Genomic DNA, 17,465 nt, shown 5'->3' on the forward strand with positions numbered 1-17,465 from the left:
ATGCCAGCACTTAATCCACTGAGCTACAGCAGCTACGGCTCAACATTTCTTGTAATGCAGGTCTTGTGGTAGTAAATTCCCCCAGCTTTTATTTGTATGGAAAAGCTTTTCTTTCTACTTCATATCTGGATATATTGTTTGCTGGCTATATTATTCTTGGTTTGTGATTTCTCTTTTTCAGTATTTTAAATATTGATTCTACTCTTTCCTGGCTTGTAAGGTTTCTGCCGAAAAATCCAATGATAATCTAATGGGGTTTTCTTTATGGGGTGTCAAACTCATTTTTCTTGGGGGCCACATCAGCCTCACAGTTGCCTTCAAAGGGCCAAATGTAACTTTAGGACTGTATAAATGTAACTACTCCTTAACAGTTAACCGAGAGCTTGGCACTGCTGCCGGATAGAAATAAGATGCCAGGCCTGATAAAACAAGGTGGAGGGCCGGATTTGGCCTGTGGGCCTTGTGCTTGCTGCCTGTGCTTTATGGGTTACAATCATTTTTCCCTAGCTGCCTTGAGATTTATTTTTGTTTTGTCATTAACGTTTGACAGTTTTAATATAATGTGTCTTGAATAAGGTCTTTTTGCATTGAGATAATTAGGTGCTCTATGCCTCTTGGATTTGTGCGTGCAGCTCTTTCCGTACGTTTGGTAAGTTCTTGATATCTATTGGAGTAGGCTCTCTGTTCTTTGTTCCTGCTCTTCTTCTGGTATACCTTTATTCTTATATTGCCCTTTCTATTGGAGTTAGGTAGTTCTTGTTGATTTCTTTCAGTTTCAATTCTTGCTGTTTCCTACCTGAGTCATTTCTACATTTCTATCTTCAGGATCACTAATTCTTTTTTTTTTTTTTGAGATACTTATATAGTATTTTTATTTATTTTTATTTTTTAAAATATATTTTATTGATTATGCTATTATAGTTGTCCCATTACCCCCCTTCATTCCCATCCACCCTGCACACCCTCTCCCACCCACATTCCCCTCCTTTACTTCATGTCCATGTGTCATAAGTTCTTTAGCTTCTACATTTCCCATACTATTCTCATCCTCCCCCGGTCAATTTTGTACCTACCATCTATGCTACTTATTCTCTGTACCTTTTCCCCCTCTCTCCTCTTCCTACTCCCTGTTGCTAACCCTCCATGTGCTCTCCATTTCTGTGGTTCTCTTCCTGTTCTAGTTGTTTGCTTAGTTTGTTCTTCGTTTTGTTTTAGGTGTGGTTGTTAATAATTGTGAGTCTGCTGTCATTTTACTTTACATGTTTTTTATCTTCTTTTTCTTATGTAAGTCCCTTTAACATTTCATAAAATAAGGGCTTGGTGATGATGAACTCCTTTAACTTGACCTTATCTGAGAAGCACTTTATCTGCCCTTCCATTCTAATTGAAAGCTTTGCTGGGTAGAGCAATCTTGGATGTAGGTCCTTGCCTTTCATTACTTGGAATACTTCTTTCCAGCCCCTTCTTGCCTATGATGTCTCTTTTGAGAAAGCAGCTGATAGTCTCATGGGAACTCATTTTCAGGTGACTGTTTCCTCATCTCTTGCTGCTTCTAGGATTCTCTCCTTCGTTTTTATCTTGGCTAATGTAATTATGATGTGCCTTGGTGTGTTCCTCCTTGGGTCCAACTTCTTTGGGACTCTCTGAGCTTCCTGGAAGTCTATTTCCTTTTGCCAGATTGGGGAAGTTCTCCTTTATTATTTGTTCAAATAACTTTTCCACTTGTTGCTCTTCCTCTTTCCCTTCTGGTATCCCTATAATTTGGATGTTGGAACTTTTAAAGATGTCCTGGAGGTGTTCCTAAGCCTCTCCTCAGTTTTTTGAATTCTTGTTTCTTCATTCTTTTCTGTTTGATTGTTTATTTCTTCCTTCTGGTCCACTCCATTGATTTGAGTTCCAGTTGCCTTTTCATCACTATTGGTTCCCCATGCATTTTCCTTCATTTCACTTAATGTAGCCTTCATTTATTCATGTAATTTGCAACCAAATTCAACCAATTCTGCGAACATCCTGATCACCAGTGCTTTGAACTGTGCATCTGACAGGTTGGCTATGTCTTGGTCACTTAGTTGTATTTGCTGTGGTACTTTGATCTGTTTTTCCATTTGGGTCATTTTGCGGGGTGGGGGGGGGTGTCTGGTCACACCTGTTATGTGTGAGGGTCGGAGTCTTAGGTGTTCACCAGGGTGGGGCAACCCAATTGCTGGGTTGTAATGCTGTATGTGCGGGCGTGGTCCGAAAGGGAACAATGGCACTTGCTCTGCTCTCTGTTGGACTTCAGTCCCTTCAGCCACTTCCCCCAAGCAAACTGGGCATTTCTGGTGCTAATTCCCATGTGGGTGGGCTTGTCCACATTCTAGGACCTGGTGGGTCTCTCCAACGAACTCTCCTATGAGGCTCGGAGTCTCTCCCTGCGCCTCAACCCCCACAGGTGTTTTCAGTCAGTACCCTGAGGCTCTATTTCCCAGCACTGGGACCCTGAATTGGGCCCAGTGCCTTGCTTCACAATCACCGCTTCGCTGGGTCTGCCAACTGCCACCTGCGCACCCAGGTCCGCCCACTGTGGTTTTGTGTGCCCAGGATGCGGTATGTACCCCTGGTCCCACTGCTCTTTGTGCCATGACCCCTCTCCGCCCAGCTGCCCAACTCCACCCCTCGTACCAGTCTGGATGAATGTGTCTATTTTAACTACTTGGTTGTTGGACTTCCATACAGTTCAATTTTCTGTCAGTTCTGGTTGTTATTCTGTTTCTAAATTGTTGTTGTCCCTATCTTGGTTGTGTGAGGAGGCACAGTGTGTCTACCTATGCCTCCACCTGGGCTGGGAGTCCAAGATCACTAATTCTTTCTTCCGTCTTACCTGCTCATTGCCTAAGCTCTCAACACAAATGTGTCTTCAGCACAAAATTTCTGTTTGGTTCTTTTTTATAGTTTCCAAGTCTTTGGTAAAGTAATCCTTTCATTTGTTGATTTTATTCCTGAAGTCATTAAAGCGCCTTTCTCAGTTGTCTTGTAATTTTTTCAGAAATGCAATCTAGAATACTCTTTAATTTAAATTGCAGTCTTCCATGTCTTTGAGTTTGTTTTCTGGAGACTTTTCATTTTCTTTCTGAGCTACCTTGTTACCTTGATTCTTCATGGTAGCTGATGGATTATTTGGCTGTTGAAAATGTCCCATATTCCTGAGGTGGTTAGGTATCCCTTTGTGACTGGGTCAGTTTGGTCTCAGGATGCCATGCACATGGTGAGATGTGGCAGGCAATGCAGCTCTGGGCCTGAGTCCCAGCACTGCTTATTGGCAGCCAGAAGCTGCCAGCCTCAGTGTACTATCTGAGGTGTCCCAGCTGCCTCTACCAGGTTCTGCGTGATGGGCTAGGGGAGGCACACTCATGTGTCTGAGACTTTGTTTTTTCCACTGGGTTTAGCCACAATGTGTACTGGCCACTCAGGCTGGAATGCTGCTTCCGCCCTTTTACCACCTCCACCTCTGCTGTGTTTGCTCTAGCTGGGTGGATGACCAGAGGGGGAGGAGAGTGCAGATTTGTGCTTCTGCAGGTTTTTTTCTCTGCTGCTGGTGGCTGCTCCACTGCAGCTGCCACACCTTTGAACTGCATCTGTGTTCCCATCATTCAGCCCTACTGCAATGTGTACCAGCCACTCAGGCCAAAAAGCTGTCTCTGCCCCTCTGATCCTCTCTGGGTTGCCAAGTGAGTGCTGCAGTCCAACACTGCTACCACGTCAGTGGGGACTGTTGCAAGCCCTGGACTGTGTCTGTGGCTCCCATCTCTGTCCTTCCTCTGTCTCCCTCCAGTCCCTGTTCGCTCAGATACACCACCTTCAGACGTCTCAATGCCTGGATCTCTCAGATGTGTTTTGTGTTGATCAGACAGTCCTTTGTTGAATTGGTTGTCCTACTTGCAGCTTTAAGCCTGCAGGGGTGTCCAACCTTCTGGCGTCTCTGCCACACTGGAAGAAGAGTTATCTTGGGCCTCACATTAAATACCTTGCAACACATAATCACAAAAAAACCCCTCATAATGTTTTAAGTAAATTTATGTTTTTGTGTTGGGCCACATTCATAGCCATGCAGGGCTGCATGTGAGCAGCAGGTTGGACACCCCGGATTTAAGGGAGAGATGAGGTCTTCTCACACTGCCATGCTGCTGCTGTCACTCCAATAAATTTTCTGCAGACAGTTTACCACTTAAACATGCTTAGGTTTAAAATATTTATTCATCTTCTTCATCTGAGGGACTTAAATATCAGCCTTATATATTGTGTCCACATTAGTAATGGAACTAATCATATAGAGTCTTATTTGTTAGTATTGTTTTAATATATTTGATTGTTTCTACTTTAAAATTTTGTAGGCAGAAGCATTTTTCACTTATGTCTCTGTAAACATTTTCTTCCAGTTTTTTTAAAAAAAGCTTAGCTCTTATACTTAGAATTTCATATTTGTTCTGATATATGATTAAACCAAGAACATATGTTTATAATTTTTACAGTTATCCTCTTTTAATTGTAAATTAGTACATCCTCATTGTGTAAAAGTTTTTCAGACAACACAGTGGTGTATAAAGTAAGTCATCTATCTATTCATAAGGTGAGAGCTAACACCAGTTTCACATATAATTCTATATATTTCATCCTGTATATTCTTAAATATCATGTTTGATACCAATTAGGTCAAGATATTTTTACAAAACTGGTCTTATGCACTTCATGCTGTTTTGTGTCATACACCCTTTTTTTTTTTTTTTAACTTTTGGTGAAATGTCCGTGGACATTTGCCTGTTTCTAGGTATGTAGTTATCCCTAACTGCTATTTTAATTTTTCTTGGTTTAGTTCCCAGGGAAAGAATAAGGCATCATGTCATCTACTTTATTATTTTCATTTTATTTCTGATTGTAACAGTGACACACATTTATTAAAATCTTTCAAACTACACAGAAATATACTTCATTCTTTTTAAAGGCTGCCTAGTCAAGTGTATCTGTGACATATATTTCATTTCCTGTTAATGTTTTGTTATTATAAACTGCAGCAGTAAACGTCATCTAAATTCATCCTTACAGTTTTAGTGTGAATGTTTGTAGGATAGCATAGGATAAATTTCCTAAAGGTAAGATTACTTAAAGGGCACTGACAAATAGTCCCCTCATTGGTGTATGGCACCCATATTTCCCACATCCATGCCTACACAGGCTAGTAGCAATCTTTCACTCTCAATTTAATGAGTGAAAAGTACTTTGTGTATATTTTCTTGTATACATTGAATTTGAGCACTTTTTTTTTGTTTTAGAGAGAAGAAGGGAGAAAGAGAGAGGGTAAACATTGATCAGTTGTTTCACTAATGCATTCATTCACTGGTTGTTTCTTGTATGGGCCCTGACTGGAGATCGAACCCGCCACCCGGCACATTGGGATGACGCTCTCAGCAACTGAGCTCCCTGGCCAGAGCTAGTCTGAGCACTTTTTAATGTTTTTACCATTTATAATTTTCTTATATGACTTTCTTTTTCATGAGCGTTTAATTTTCGTTCCTTTGAGTTATTATTTAATAAGGAATATACTTATGGAAGGCAGTATCGTCTACTAGTTGAGAACAGGCACTGAAGAACCAGATGTTTGGGTCTGAATCTGTTTCATTACTTATTGAATGAATTACCTGTAGGAGGCTGTATAACCCCTGTGTCTCATTGTTCATGTGTACAAAATGGAATACTAGTACTTACCTCACTGGGCTCTTAGAAGGATCAAATAAGTTAATGCATGTTAGTTACTTAAAGAGCACCTATACCAAAGAAGCACTCAATAACCATCAGTCAGCTATTTTCATTTCAGGCTGTGGAATTTTCCATGAGCATAGCAATGGCTTAGGTGTATCAGGACCCTTGTTTGCAACTGAAATAGTTCAGTTCAAACTGGGGTAAGCAGAAATGGCAGTTAATTTATTAAATGCTATTGTAAGTGAGTCTCAGGAAAAACTGTCACCAGAGGCTTTTACAGTCAGGGTTTTGTTTCTTATTTACTCAGAAGCTTCTGAATGTTCACCTTTTTCACCTTCTGTGATAGTCAATGTATATTTTTCCACATGGTAGAAAAACATGACCACCAATAGGTCCCAAATTTTACATTTTATAATTTCACCCACCAGCAAGCGACCAATCTGATAGTTCTTTCCAGCGCTAACTCCAAATAATCTGAGATGAAGAACTCATTGGTCTGACCCGAGCCAGGAGCCCGCCCCAGTGCTGGTCCCAGCAGGGAGGAGGTACAGGCCTGCGATTGTCCTGGCTGTGGAGAGTTGGGACCCTGGGTACGTGGGGTCACTCCATGCAGAGGATAGTGGCAGAAGGGACAGCTTACAGGAAAGCGGTACAGGCGGTACATACCCACCACGTAGGTATCTCCATGTCTTCCATTTCTACGTGATACTCACTTTCAGTTTACTTTTTTTTTTTAACCCAATGATTGTTAGGAAACTTTTTTAAAGTTTGCGAATTGTTTAATTAGTATTGAGTGTGTTTTTCGGGAGAGGGGTGTCTAGTTTTTATGCGTAGGGTTAAAGAATAGGAAAGGATGTTACTTTTAGGAATTAAAGATGTTCCTTGTATGTTTGCTCATGTTTGATTTTTGTAAAATCTCAGTGGGTGTCTGAAAAAAAGTGTCTCTGGTTACAAAATTATTTTTTGCAACATTATTGATACAATATAATGTCATATAGATTGATTATGATATCAAATTGTTAATTGTCTAACTCAAATTCTCTGTAACACTTCTATCAAATAGAACTTTTTGATGAGGGGAATGCTCTCTACCTGTGCTCTCTGATACAGTCGCGAATCATCAGATGTGGCCCAGAGCACTTGAAATGCAGCTAATGGGACTGAGGATGCAAAGTTTTTACTTTATTTGTGATGGGCTTAAACTTAAATAACCACATGAGGTCTCTATGTTGGACAGTATAGCACTATAATTTAACTTTTGAGGGATAACACTTTTTGAGATGTTGTGCACACAATAAAATTCCTCCATTTTAAGTGTACAATATGATGAGTATTTTAAAAGAATGTTCTGTGCATCCAGCATCACAATGAAGACATAAAAGTTTCTATCATCCCAGAAAATTCTGTCATGCCCTTTGCAATCAGTCCTCTCCACACCTGGCCTTACATAAGCAGTCTGCTCTTTGGTGCTATAAATAGGAGATATATATGATATAAGTGAAATCATTCGCACATCTGGCTTCGTCTGCTCAGCAGAATGTTTCGCATTTATTTGTCTTGCGTGTATTGGTAACTTTCCCTTGGAATTGCCGAGTAGTGTTCTGTTGCATGGATATACCATCATGTGTTTATCCACAAACCTGTTAACAAACTTTCAGCTCCTTTCCACTTTTTGGTTTGTTCTGAATGAAGCTACCGTAAGATTCATTTACATATCTTTTTCTGGATATATTTCATTTCTCTTGGTTAAATATTTAGGAGTGGAATTACTTTGTTGTATAGTAAGTGACTGTTTAAACAGACTGCCAAACTGTTTTTCAAAGTGGTTGTGCCACTTAAGTTCCCAACTGAAAATTCTAATTTTCCACATCCTTTCTTTTCTAACACTTGGTATTTTCGGTCTTTTAATTTTTGCCATTCTAGTGGGTGTGAAGTAGTATCTCATTGCACTTATAATTTGTGTTTTTCTGATTACTAATGAGTTTGAGCATCTTTTTATGAGCTTATTATCTGTTCATGTCTTCTTTTGTAGTGTCCCTTCAGATCTTTTTCCCATTTTGTATTGGGTTATTTATCTTACTTGGTTGTGAGTGTTCTTTAAAATTCTAGATGTAGCCCTGGCTGGTGTGGCTCAGTGGATTGAGCATAGGCCTGCAAACCAAAGACTCACCAGTTCGATTCCCAGTGTGGAGCAGGTGCCTGGGTCGTGGGCTGGGTCCTTGGTAGGGGGAATGTGAGGGGCAACCACACATTGATGTCTCTCTCTCTTTGTCTCCCTCCCTCCCCCTCTCTAAAAATAAATAAATCTTTAAATAAATTCTAGGTACAAGTTTTTTGAAAGATATATGTATTGCATATACAGGTGTACCTCAGAGCTGGTGCAGGCTCAGTTCCAGGCCACCACAATGAAGTGAATTGTAATCTTTTTGCTGGCAGAGGGTCTTGCTCAATTTGTAAAAAATGCAACATCAGTGAAATACAGTAAAGCAAAACACGGTAAGATGAGGTATGCCTGTATTTTCTCCTAGTCTGTAGCTTGCCTCATTGTTTTGTTTTTTAAAACAAATTTAAAATTGTTTCAATTGCACTTGAGATACAATATTAGTTACAAATGTACAACATAATGATTAGATATGTGTTTACCTTATGATCACTCCATTAAGTTTAGTACCCACCTGGCACCATACATAGTTACTACAATATTACTGACTGTATTCCCTCTGCTGTACTTTATATTACCCTAATACTAAAACTGACAGTTTGTGCTTCTTAATCCTATCATAGTTCCCAACCCACTCCCCACCCTGCAAACTGGCAACCATTAATGTGTTCTCTGTATGTATGAATTTGTTTCTGTTTTGTTTTTTGTTCATTTTATGTAGATTCCACATATAAGTGAAATGACATGGGACACCTGCTTTTGATATAAGGGGAATGCTGGCCTCGTGAAATGCATTTGGGAGCATTCCAGCCTCTTCTTCTTCTTTTTTTTTTGAATAATTTGAGAAGTATGGGTATTAATTTCTCCTTGAATGTTTGGTAAAATTCACCTGTGAAGCCATCTGGCTAAGAGCTTTTTTTTTCTTCTTGGAACTGTTTGAATACTGATTCAATTTTGTTAGTAGTTATCAGTCTGTTCAGATTCTCTGTTTCTTCTTGATTCAGCCTTGGAAAATTCTATGTTTCTTGGGAGTTATCCATTTCTTCCAGGTTGTCCAATTTGTTGGCATATAAATTTTCATGAGGGGGTATCCCCCAAAAACCTAGAATTATATTCTGGAAAGCAGGCCCCATGTAGTGTAGGCCTCCCCCACTAGGAGAGTGTTCTAGGAACCCATCTGTATCAGCATACTAGCGGGCATTGTTGGGAGAGGCTGCTGTTTGGCTTCAGTGAATTTTTTTTGAAGACCCTTTTGATGAGTTTGTCCATTTCATGATGGGTGATTTACAAGTGCACCTGCCCCCACTGCACTGAGCATTGAGCAAATTTTGACCCAAAACAGCGTGATTCCCACACTCCACCCTCCCTATTCACCCTATTTCCCCAAGGGACTTTTTTTTTGGTCTCCCAGGATAGAAGAGTCCTTAAAGGGAAACGTTTTGCTAATGTGGAAGAAGTGAAACAAAAAACAGCAGGAACACTAAAAGGCATCAAAATCGAGGAGTTCAACAACTTCTTTGAGCAGTGGAAAAATGTTTCACAGGTGTGTTGCACCAGATGGAGAGTACTTTGATGAAGATGACTGAAGTTTAAACATGTAGGAATAAATACACAATTTTTACAAATCAATTCCTTTTTGGGGGTCCCCTTCATAGTACTTGCTGGTAATTATTGGTATTTCTGTGGTGTCAGTTGTCACTTCTCTTTCATTTCTGATATTATTTGGGCCCTTTCCCTTTTTTTTTTTTTTTGATGCAGCTGGCTAAAGGTTTATACATTTTGTTTAATTTTCAGAGAACCAACAGTTGGTTTCATTGATCTTTACTATTTTTTTTTAAACTCTATTTTGTTTATTTCTACCCTAATCATTATTATTTCCTTCATCCTGCTGACTTTGGGCTTTGTCGTCCTTTTTTCTGGTTCCCTTGGGTGTAAGGTCAGACCGTTCACTTGAGGTTTTTCCTGTTTTTTTTATTTAGGCCTGTATTACTTTACATTTCCTGCTGGAGCTGCTCTGTCTGTGTCCCATGGATGTGGGGCCTTTGTTCTCTATTCCACTTCTCCAAAGGTATCTTTCCGTTTCTTCCTTGACCTTGTTGTTAACTCATTCATGTGCAGCATATTATTCAGCTTACACATTTTTGTGTATTTTTAGTTTTCTTCTTGTAATTATTTCTAGGATTATACCTTTGTGATCAGAGAAGATGTGTGATAGGATTTTAGTCTTCTTAAATTTATTGAGACAATGTTTTGTGGCCTAAAATGCAGTCTACACTGGAAAATGTCTCGTGTACCCTTGAAAAAACTGTATATTCTGCTTTTTTAGGTGAGTTGTCCTAAAAATAACAAAGTCCATCTGCCTTTTAATCTTTGTACTACCTTTATAGTTGGCTGATCCACTGCTTTTACCAAGCGTTTGCTTTTTGTTAGTGAGGTTTTTTTCTCCCCTATATTTTCTTATATATATTTTGGGTCTTCTCTTCTTAAAATAAGTCCTTATAACATTTCTATCATACTTGCTTATTTTTATTTTTTAAGCTTATATTTATTTATTTTTAGAGAGAAAGGGAGGGAGAAAGGGAGAGAAATACTGATTGGTTGTTGCCTCTCACACACCCCCAACTGGGGACCTAGCCGCACAACCTAGGCACGCGTGCCCTGACTGGGAATCAAAGTGGCAACCTTTCAGGGTGCATGCAGGCCGGCACTCAATCCACTCAGCCATACAAGCCATGGCCTATAAAACTGGCTTAGAAGTGATGAACTCCTTTAGCTTGCTGAGAAACTCTTGTCTCTCCTACAATTCTAAACAATAGCCTTTCTGGGGAGAGTAATCTTGGTTTTAGGACTTTGCTTTTCAACACATTGAATATTTTGTGCCAATCCTTCTAGCCTGCATTGCTTTTGTTGAGTAATCAACTGGTTGTCTTTTGAGAGCTCCCTTGTACATAACTAACTGCTTTTCACTTGCTACTATTAGTATTCTCCCTTCGTCTTTAATCTTTGGCGTTTTAATTATGATGTGTCTCAGTGTGGGTTTCTTTGGGTCCATTGTGTTTGGGACTCTGCTTCCAGACTGGTGTGTATATTTCCCTTACAGGTTAGGGAAGCTTTCAATCCCTTGTGCTCTTTCTCTTCTTCTGGTGCTCCTGTGACATGAATGTTGGTATGCTTAATGTTGTCTCAGAGTTTCCTAAACTACCGCATTTTTAAAGATTCTTTTTTTTTCTTTTGCTGTTCTGAATGGGTTTTCCACCACATTGTCTTCGAGATTATTGATCTGATCCTTCGTTTCATTGAATCGGATGTTGATTCCAACTAATGCGTTCTTCATTTTAGTTATTGTATTCTTCATTACTAACTGGTTCTTTTTTATGGTTTCTATTCCTTTGTTGAAGTTCTGAGTTCATCTATTTTTCCCCCTAAGTTTATTGAGAATCCTGATAACCAATGTTTTGAACTCTGTGTCTAGTAAGTTGTTTGTCTATATTTTGTTTAGTTCTTTTTTTCTGGGGTTTTGTCCTGATCTTTCATTTGGGATGTGTTTGTCTCCTCATTTTGGCTGCCTCCTTGTGTTTGTTTCTATGTTTTAGGTAGATCTGGCACTTCTCCAAGTCTTGGCAGAGTGGCCTTAGGGAGTAAGTACCCTGTGGGGCCCAATGACTCAGTCTCCCTGTTCACCTGATCTGGGTGCTCCAGAGCTGTCCCTTGTGTGGTTGTGTGTGCCCTCCCATCATAGTTGAGCCTCGACTGCTGTTGGCACGTCAGTCAGTGAGATAGACCCTCAGGCAGACTGGCTGTGGAGCTGTCAGGGACTAGAGTGGGTAAGCTGTGATGTGGGGTCTTACTCTAAGGAGCAGGAGTCACTTTGGTGGGCCATGGTGCTAGCTGAGTCTGCTCTTCTGGCGCATCCTTTGTGGTGCGAGTTAGGTCATGGTCTGGTGTGGTCTGAAGCTGGCCACCACGTGTACTGGTTCTAGAGCCTCTTGGGAGGGTCTCTGGTGCAGGCCAACATCAGTCGCTATTTGTGCCCAGCATGGGATGCCTGCTGGGAGCTACAAAGTGATCTGTGGTTGATTGTCACTTGTGCTGGGCTTGGCAGAGCTTGGAAGAGTCTAGGCTGCAAACCAAGGCAGGCTGCCACTAGCACCTTAGGGGCACCACAATGTGAGCTGAGGCCAGCCCCACTTTTGCTAGTTGTTCAGTTGCTTGGTGTAATCTATAGTCGAAGCCAACCCTGGCTGCAGCTTATTCCAGGCTCGGGGCTACCTGATGGAAGTTACAATGTAAGTAGAAACTGGTCACTGCCTTGACAGGCTTGGGACCACTTAGTAAAAGGTACAGGGCACACCAGAACTTACCACTGCTTATTTGGGGTTTGTGGACCTTTGAGAAATTTTAGAAAAGTCTGCAGTGAGAATGTAAGCTGCTTGTGTGGAAAAGCTCCTGCAGAAGTTCATTCTGGGCACAGGAGTTGGATTGGGTGGGGTTTCAGGGAATCACCAGGGCAGGCCAGCTGGTGTTAGCCAGGTTAATGGAGTGCACAGATTGGGCACTCACCTGTGCCTGCCAGCTGGGTGGGAAGGGCACTCAACAAAGGAATGATAGCATCTGCCAGCACTTCTGTCCTTGGAGAGATCTGCCCTGACCCTTGTCCCTCCAACCCTCACCCAAAGCTAGTCAATTCAATTACTTTCCATGTGTTCCTGGTGCCCTTTGTGCTGCTGCCCTGCCCTGGTGCCCAGAGTGAGTTTGTGAGTGAGCGAGTCTGTGTGGGGGCCCTCAAGTAGGATGGGTGGGACTTTAGCAGTCCTCCATCTGGGATGCAGTCCCTGTTGGTTTTCATGGAAACTCCTTTTCCTGGCACTTGTGCCCTGGACTGTGGAGCCCATTACGGGGTTGGGGCACTTGCCTATGACCAGGGAGGGAGGTGGGTGAGGAGGCGGGAGTCTCTGCAGCTGGGCTATTCCTCCTGATTCTTAATCACCCCACCATGGGTGTGGGACCAGGCCACTCTGCACCTCTACCCCTCCTACGAGACTGGTTGTGGCTGCTTCTTTATATCCTTAATTATAGAACTTCTAATCAGGTGGTTTTCAGTGATGGTTGTTCTGTAATTTAGTTGTAATGGTGATGTGTTTGTGGGAGGAGGTGAGCTCAGAGTTTACCTGCTCCACAACCTGGACCGGAAGTGCCTCTGATTTTCATAGTGACCTCTTTAGAAGAGCAAACATGTTAAATTTTGATGTGGCCCAATTTATCATTTTTCCCTTAAATTTCATAGTTTGTGTCCTATTGATATGTCTACCTCAGTGTTATAAAAGATTTTATACTGTTTTCTTCTAGCTATTTTATAGTTTACATTTTTATGTTTAGGTCTATGATTTATTTCAAATCAATGTTTGTGGTAAGTGTGAGATTAACTTTTCTTATTTTTGTAAGTGGGTATCCAATTGTTCCAGCAGCATTTGAGAAATCTTTTTCTAAATTGGGTTATCTTGGCACCCTTGTTGAAGATTAGTTGCCTTTATATCACTAGTTATCCTAGACTTCCTACAATTTACTGATCTGTATGTCTGTCCTTGTGCCAGTTACCTCAGTGCCTCAATTACTGTAGTTTTAGAGTATTTCTTGATACCAGGTAGTATAAATCGTCTTAGTTCTTTTTCAAAACTATTGAGCAATTTTTGGTCCTTAGTATTTCAACACATAATTTTAGAATAACTTTCTCCATTTCTACAGAACAATGTGCCAGGATGTTTGTGTGTGTGTTCGAGTAAAAAAAAAAACCATAAAATTTACTCTTTGAACCCTTTTTAGGTGTACCATGGTGTTAACTGTATGCACATTGTTATACAACAGGTCTCCAGAACTCGCCAGTCTTACAAAATGAAGCCTCTGTGCCCTTGAACAACTCCCCACTTCCTTCTGTCTCTAGCCCCTGGTCACCACAGTCTACTTTCTGTTTCCATGGTTTTCACAACGCTGGATACTTGATATAAGTGAAATCATGCAGCTTAAGTCTTTTTGTGACTGGCCTATTTCACTCAGCATAATGCCCCCAGGGCTCATCTAGACAGTTGCATGTGGCAGGATTTCCTTCTTCTTTAATGTGGGATAATATTCTGTTGAGGTATATACCACCTTTTGTTTCTCCATTTCTCCATTGAGATGTGTACAGTGTATGTACATACATTGTGTGTATATGCCACCATTTGGTTATCCATTTCAACCCACTTGGGTTGCTGCCATCTCTTGGCTACTGTACATAGTGCTACTCTGAACATGAGTGTGCAGGTATCTCTTTGACATCCTGTTTTCAGTTCTTTTGGATATATACCCAGGAATAGAATTCCTAGATCACTAATAATTCTATTTTGAATTGTTTGAGGAACTTCTGGACTGTTTCCCATAGTGGCTGTACCTTTATATATTCCTGTCAACATTGCATAACAGTTCCAATTTTTCCACATCCTTGTTGGTACTTGTTATTTTCTGTTTTCTTATGGGTGTGTGGTGATATCTCATTATAGTTTGTATTTGCATGTTCCTGATGATTAGTGAGGTTGAGCATCTTTCATATGCTATGTCCACTTTAAAAACCAGGTCGTTTATTTTTGTTGTTGGTGGTGAGTCTTTTTGCCCTTCCCTTTCCTGTCATTTTATTACACTGGACAAGGATTTCCAGTACGGTGTTGGAAAGAAGTGGGGAGAGTAGACATTCTTACCTTCCCTGCTCTTAGGGGAAAGCATTTAGTCTTTTACCATTATGTATGATGTTAGATGCTCTCTATCAATTTAAAGAAGTTCCCTTCAATCCCAAGTTGCTGAGAATTTAAAAAATGCTTACTCAGTGAAATAATATGGTTTTTCTCCTTTAGCCTGTAATGTGATAGATACCCACATTAGTTTTCTATTGCCACCCTATCAAATTGCCACAAAATTAGTGGTTTAGAAAAAAATGTCTGTAGGTCAGAAGTGCAAGATGATGTAACAGGCTAAAAGCAAGGTGTTGGCAGGCCCTAGGGGAGGGTTCATTTCCTGCTCGTTTAGGTCATTGGTAGAATTCAGTTCCTTATGGTTGTATAACTGAGGCCCCTGTTTTTCTGCTGGCTGTAAGCTGAGGGCTGTTCCCAACCCAAGCAGACAAAACGATGGCTTCCCAAAGATATCCATGTCCTACTCCTCAGAGCTGTCACAGGAGTCAGTCACAGCAGATGTGACAAGACAGCAAAGATTGGAGGGATGTAGGACTGTGAGCCAAGGAATTCAGGGAGCCTCTAGAAGCTGGTAGAGGCAAGGAAACAGATTCTCTCCTAGAGCCTTCAGAAGGAACGCCACACTGCCAACACCTTAATTTTAGTCCAGTGAGACTGATGTCATAGTTCTGATCTGCAGAACTGTAAGATAATAAATTGTGTTGTTTCAAGTGACTAAGTTTGAGGTAACAATATAGAAGCAGTAGGAGACTTATACACTGGCTTCTGGAGGCTGTCCCATTCCTTGGTTGTGGCCTTCTTTCTCCATCATCAAACCCAGAAATAGTGGCTTGTATCTCTGCATCTTCTTGCATCTCTCTGATGCACTTTCCTGCCTTCCTCGTCTGCTTTTAAACGATTGTGAGATTAGAGTGGGCTGTCCTGGACAACCTAGGATAATTTCCTATCTTAAAATCAGCTAATTAGCAGCCTTAATTCCTTTGTGACCTAAATTCCCTTTTGTCATGCAGCATATGCACAGGTTCCAGGAGTAAGATGCAGACATATTTGTGGTACCATTATTCTGCCTGCCATCATTGCATTCATTGATTTTTTTTTTAAGTAAAGACGTGGCACTTGAAAATGTTTTTTTTAAGATTTATTTATTTATTTTGAGAGAGAGAGAGAGAGAGAGAGAGAGAACATCAATGTGCAGTTGCTGGGAGCCATGGCCTGCAACCCAGGCACGTGCCGTGGCTGGGAATCGAACCTGCAATGCTTTGGTTCGCAGCCCATGCATTCATTGATCTTTAAGTTGTTAAAATATATAAAGAACAAAATTTACACTTCAACAATTTTTGAGTGGGCAGCTCAGGTATTAAGTACATTCAGTGTCATGCAAGCACTACCACCATCTCCAGACTTATTTCGTCTTGCAAAACTGAAACTCTGACCCATTAAATAATAGCTGTACACCATCTTTATTTAAATAATACCCATCTTCTTATAATCACCAGTCTACTTCCTGTCCCTCTGAATTTAACTATTATAGAAACTTCATATTGGTGGAATTGTGCAGTATTTTTGAATCCCCTATGATGCGAATGTTGGAATTTTTGAAGTTGTTCTAGAGGCTGCTTACACTATCCTTTTTTTGGTTTCTTTTTTCTTCTTGTTGCTCTTATTGGTTGTTTTTTGGTTCCTTATGTTCCAAATTATTGATTTGATTCAGGCTTTGTCTATTGTTTCCCGATAAATTGTTCATTTCAATTAGTGTATCCTTCATTTCTGACTAGGTCTTTTTTACGTTGCTGAGGTCCTCACTGAGTTCCTTGAGCACCCTTATAAGTGGTGTATTGAACTCTGCATCTGGTAGATTGCTTATCCCCATTTTGTCTAGTTCTTTTTCTGAAGTTTTGATCTGTTCTTTCATTTGGGCCATGTATCTTTGTCTCCTCATTTTTGGCAGCCTCCCTGTGTTTGTTTCTATGTATTAGGTAGAGCTGCTATGACTCCCTATCTTGGTAGTGTGGCCTCATGTAGTAGGTGTGTCCTGTAGGGTCCAGCGGCAAAGCCTCCCTCATCACCCAAGCTGGGTACTCAAGGTGTACCCTTCTGTGGGCTAAGTACACCCTCCTCTTGTAGTTGAGCCTTGGGTACTGCTGGCAGATCAATGGGAAGGGTTTACTCAGGCCAGTTAGCAGCAAGGACTGGCTGTGACCACTGATGACCAAGCTCCGCCTCCCATGGAGGATCAGCTGTGCAGGGGCAGGATGGGTGGTGGTGCTCCCATGTGGTCTGCAGGTGTCCACTGGGTGTGCTGGCCCTGGGGTTTCCCTGGTAGTGCAGCCCAAGGTCAGCCCCCACCTGTGTTTTGCCCAGGGCCACCCTGCCTAAGCTATAAATCAATCTGAGATGGCTGCTGCTAGTTCCAGACCTAGGGCTAACTGAGGTGAGCTGTTGCTTGTTTGATAGTATTTAGGAAGTTGTGAAGCAGGAGCCAAGACCAGCCATTCATATGGAAAAGCAGCTTGTGTGGGCCTGTAAGTTGGGTGGGGTGGAATCTCTGGGGATCTCCAAGGCAAGTCAAATAGTGCTAGCCAGTTTGATGGAGTCTCAGATATGGTGCCAGCTTGCCAGCCTGAGGGTTAAGAACAGGGAATCTGGCTTCTCACCTTGATGCCACACACTTTAGCCTCCCCCTGCCACCGGTGCTCCTCAAGCCACCACCCAGCACCAAGTCCAGAGAAACTGAGCCTGAGTAGGTGAGTCTGTGTGTGGGTTCTTTAAGAGGAACTGCTTGGGGCTCCAGCTATTTCTTCCACTGACTCAATCTCCGCTGCTTTTTGTAGCCAGAAGTGAGGAGTTAGCTT

At 41.3% G+C, this 17,465-nt stretch overlaps 1 protein-coding gene across 4 annotated transcripts in view; it reads left to right on the plus strand.

Moving 5' to 3' along the window:
• Positions 1–17,465, plus strand: part of WDSUB1 (WD repeat, sterile alpha motif and U-box domain containing 1) — a 75,097-nt gene that overhangs the window by 44,724 nt on the left and 12,908 nt on the right. The window contains exon 11 of one of the 4 annotated variants that reach the window (XM_045830067.1): positions 8,096–8,220. The exons of the other annotated variants lie outside the window; for them this stretch is intronic. Coding sequence (XP_045686023.1) covers positions 8,096–8,142 — 47 coding nt within the window. The 3' untranslated portion in view covers positions 8,143–8,220. Of the gene's footprint in view, positions 1–8,095; positions 8,221–17,465 lie in introns of those variants that run through there. 4 annotated transcript variants of the gene reach the window in all.

This window comes from Phyllostomus hastatus, unplaced genomic scaffold (assembly GCF_019186645.2).
Source record: "Phyllostomus hastatus isolate PE091 unplaced genomic scaffold, TTU_PhHast_1.1 phas_contig_1, whole genome shotgun sequence".
Taxonomy (NCBI): domain Eukaryota; kingdom Metazoa; phylum Chordata; class Mammalia; order Chiroptera; family Phyllostomidae; genus Phyllostomus; species Phyllostomus hastatus.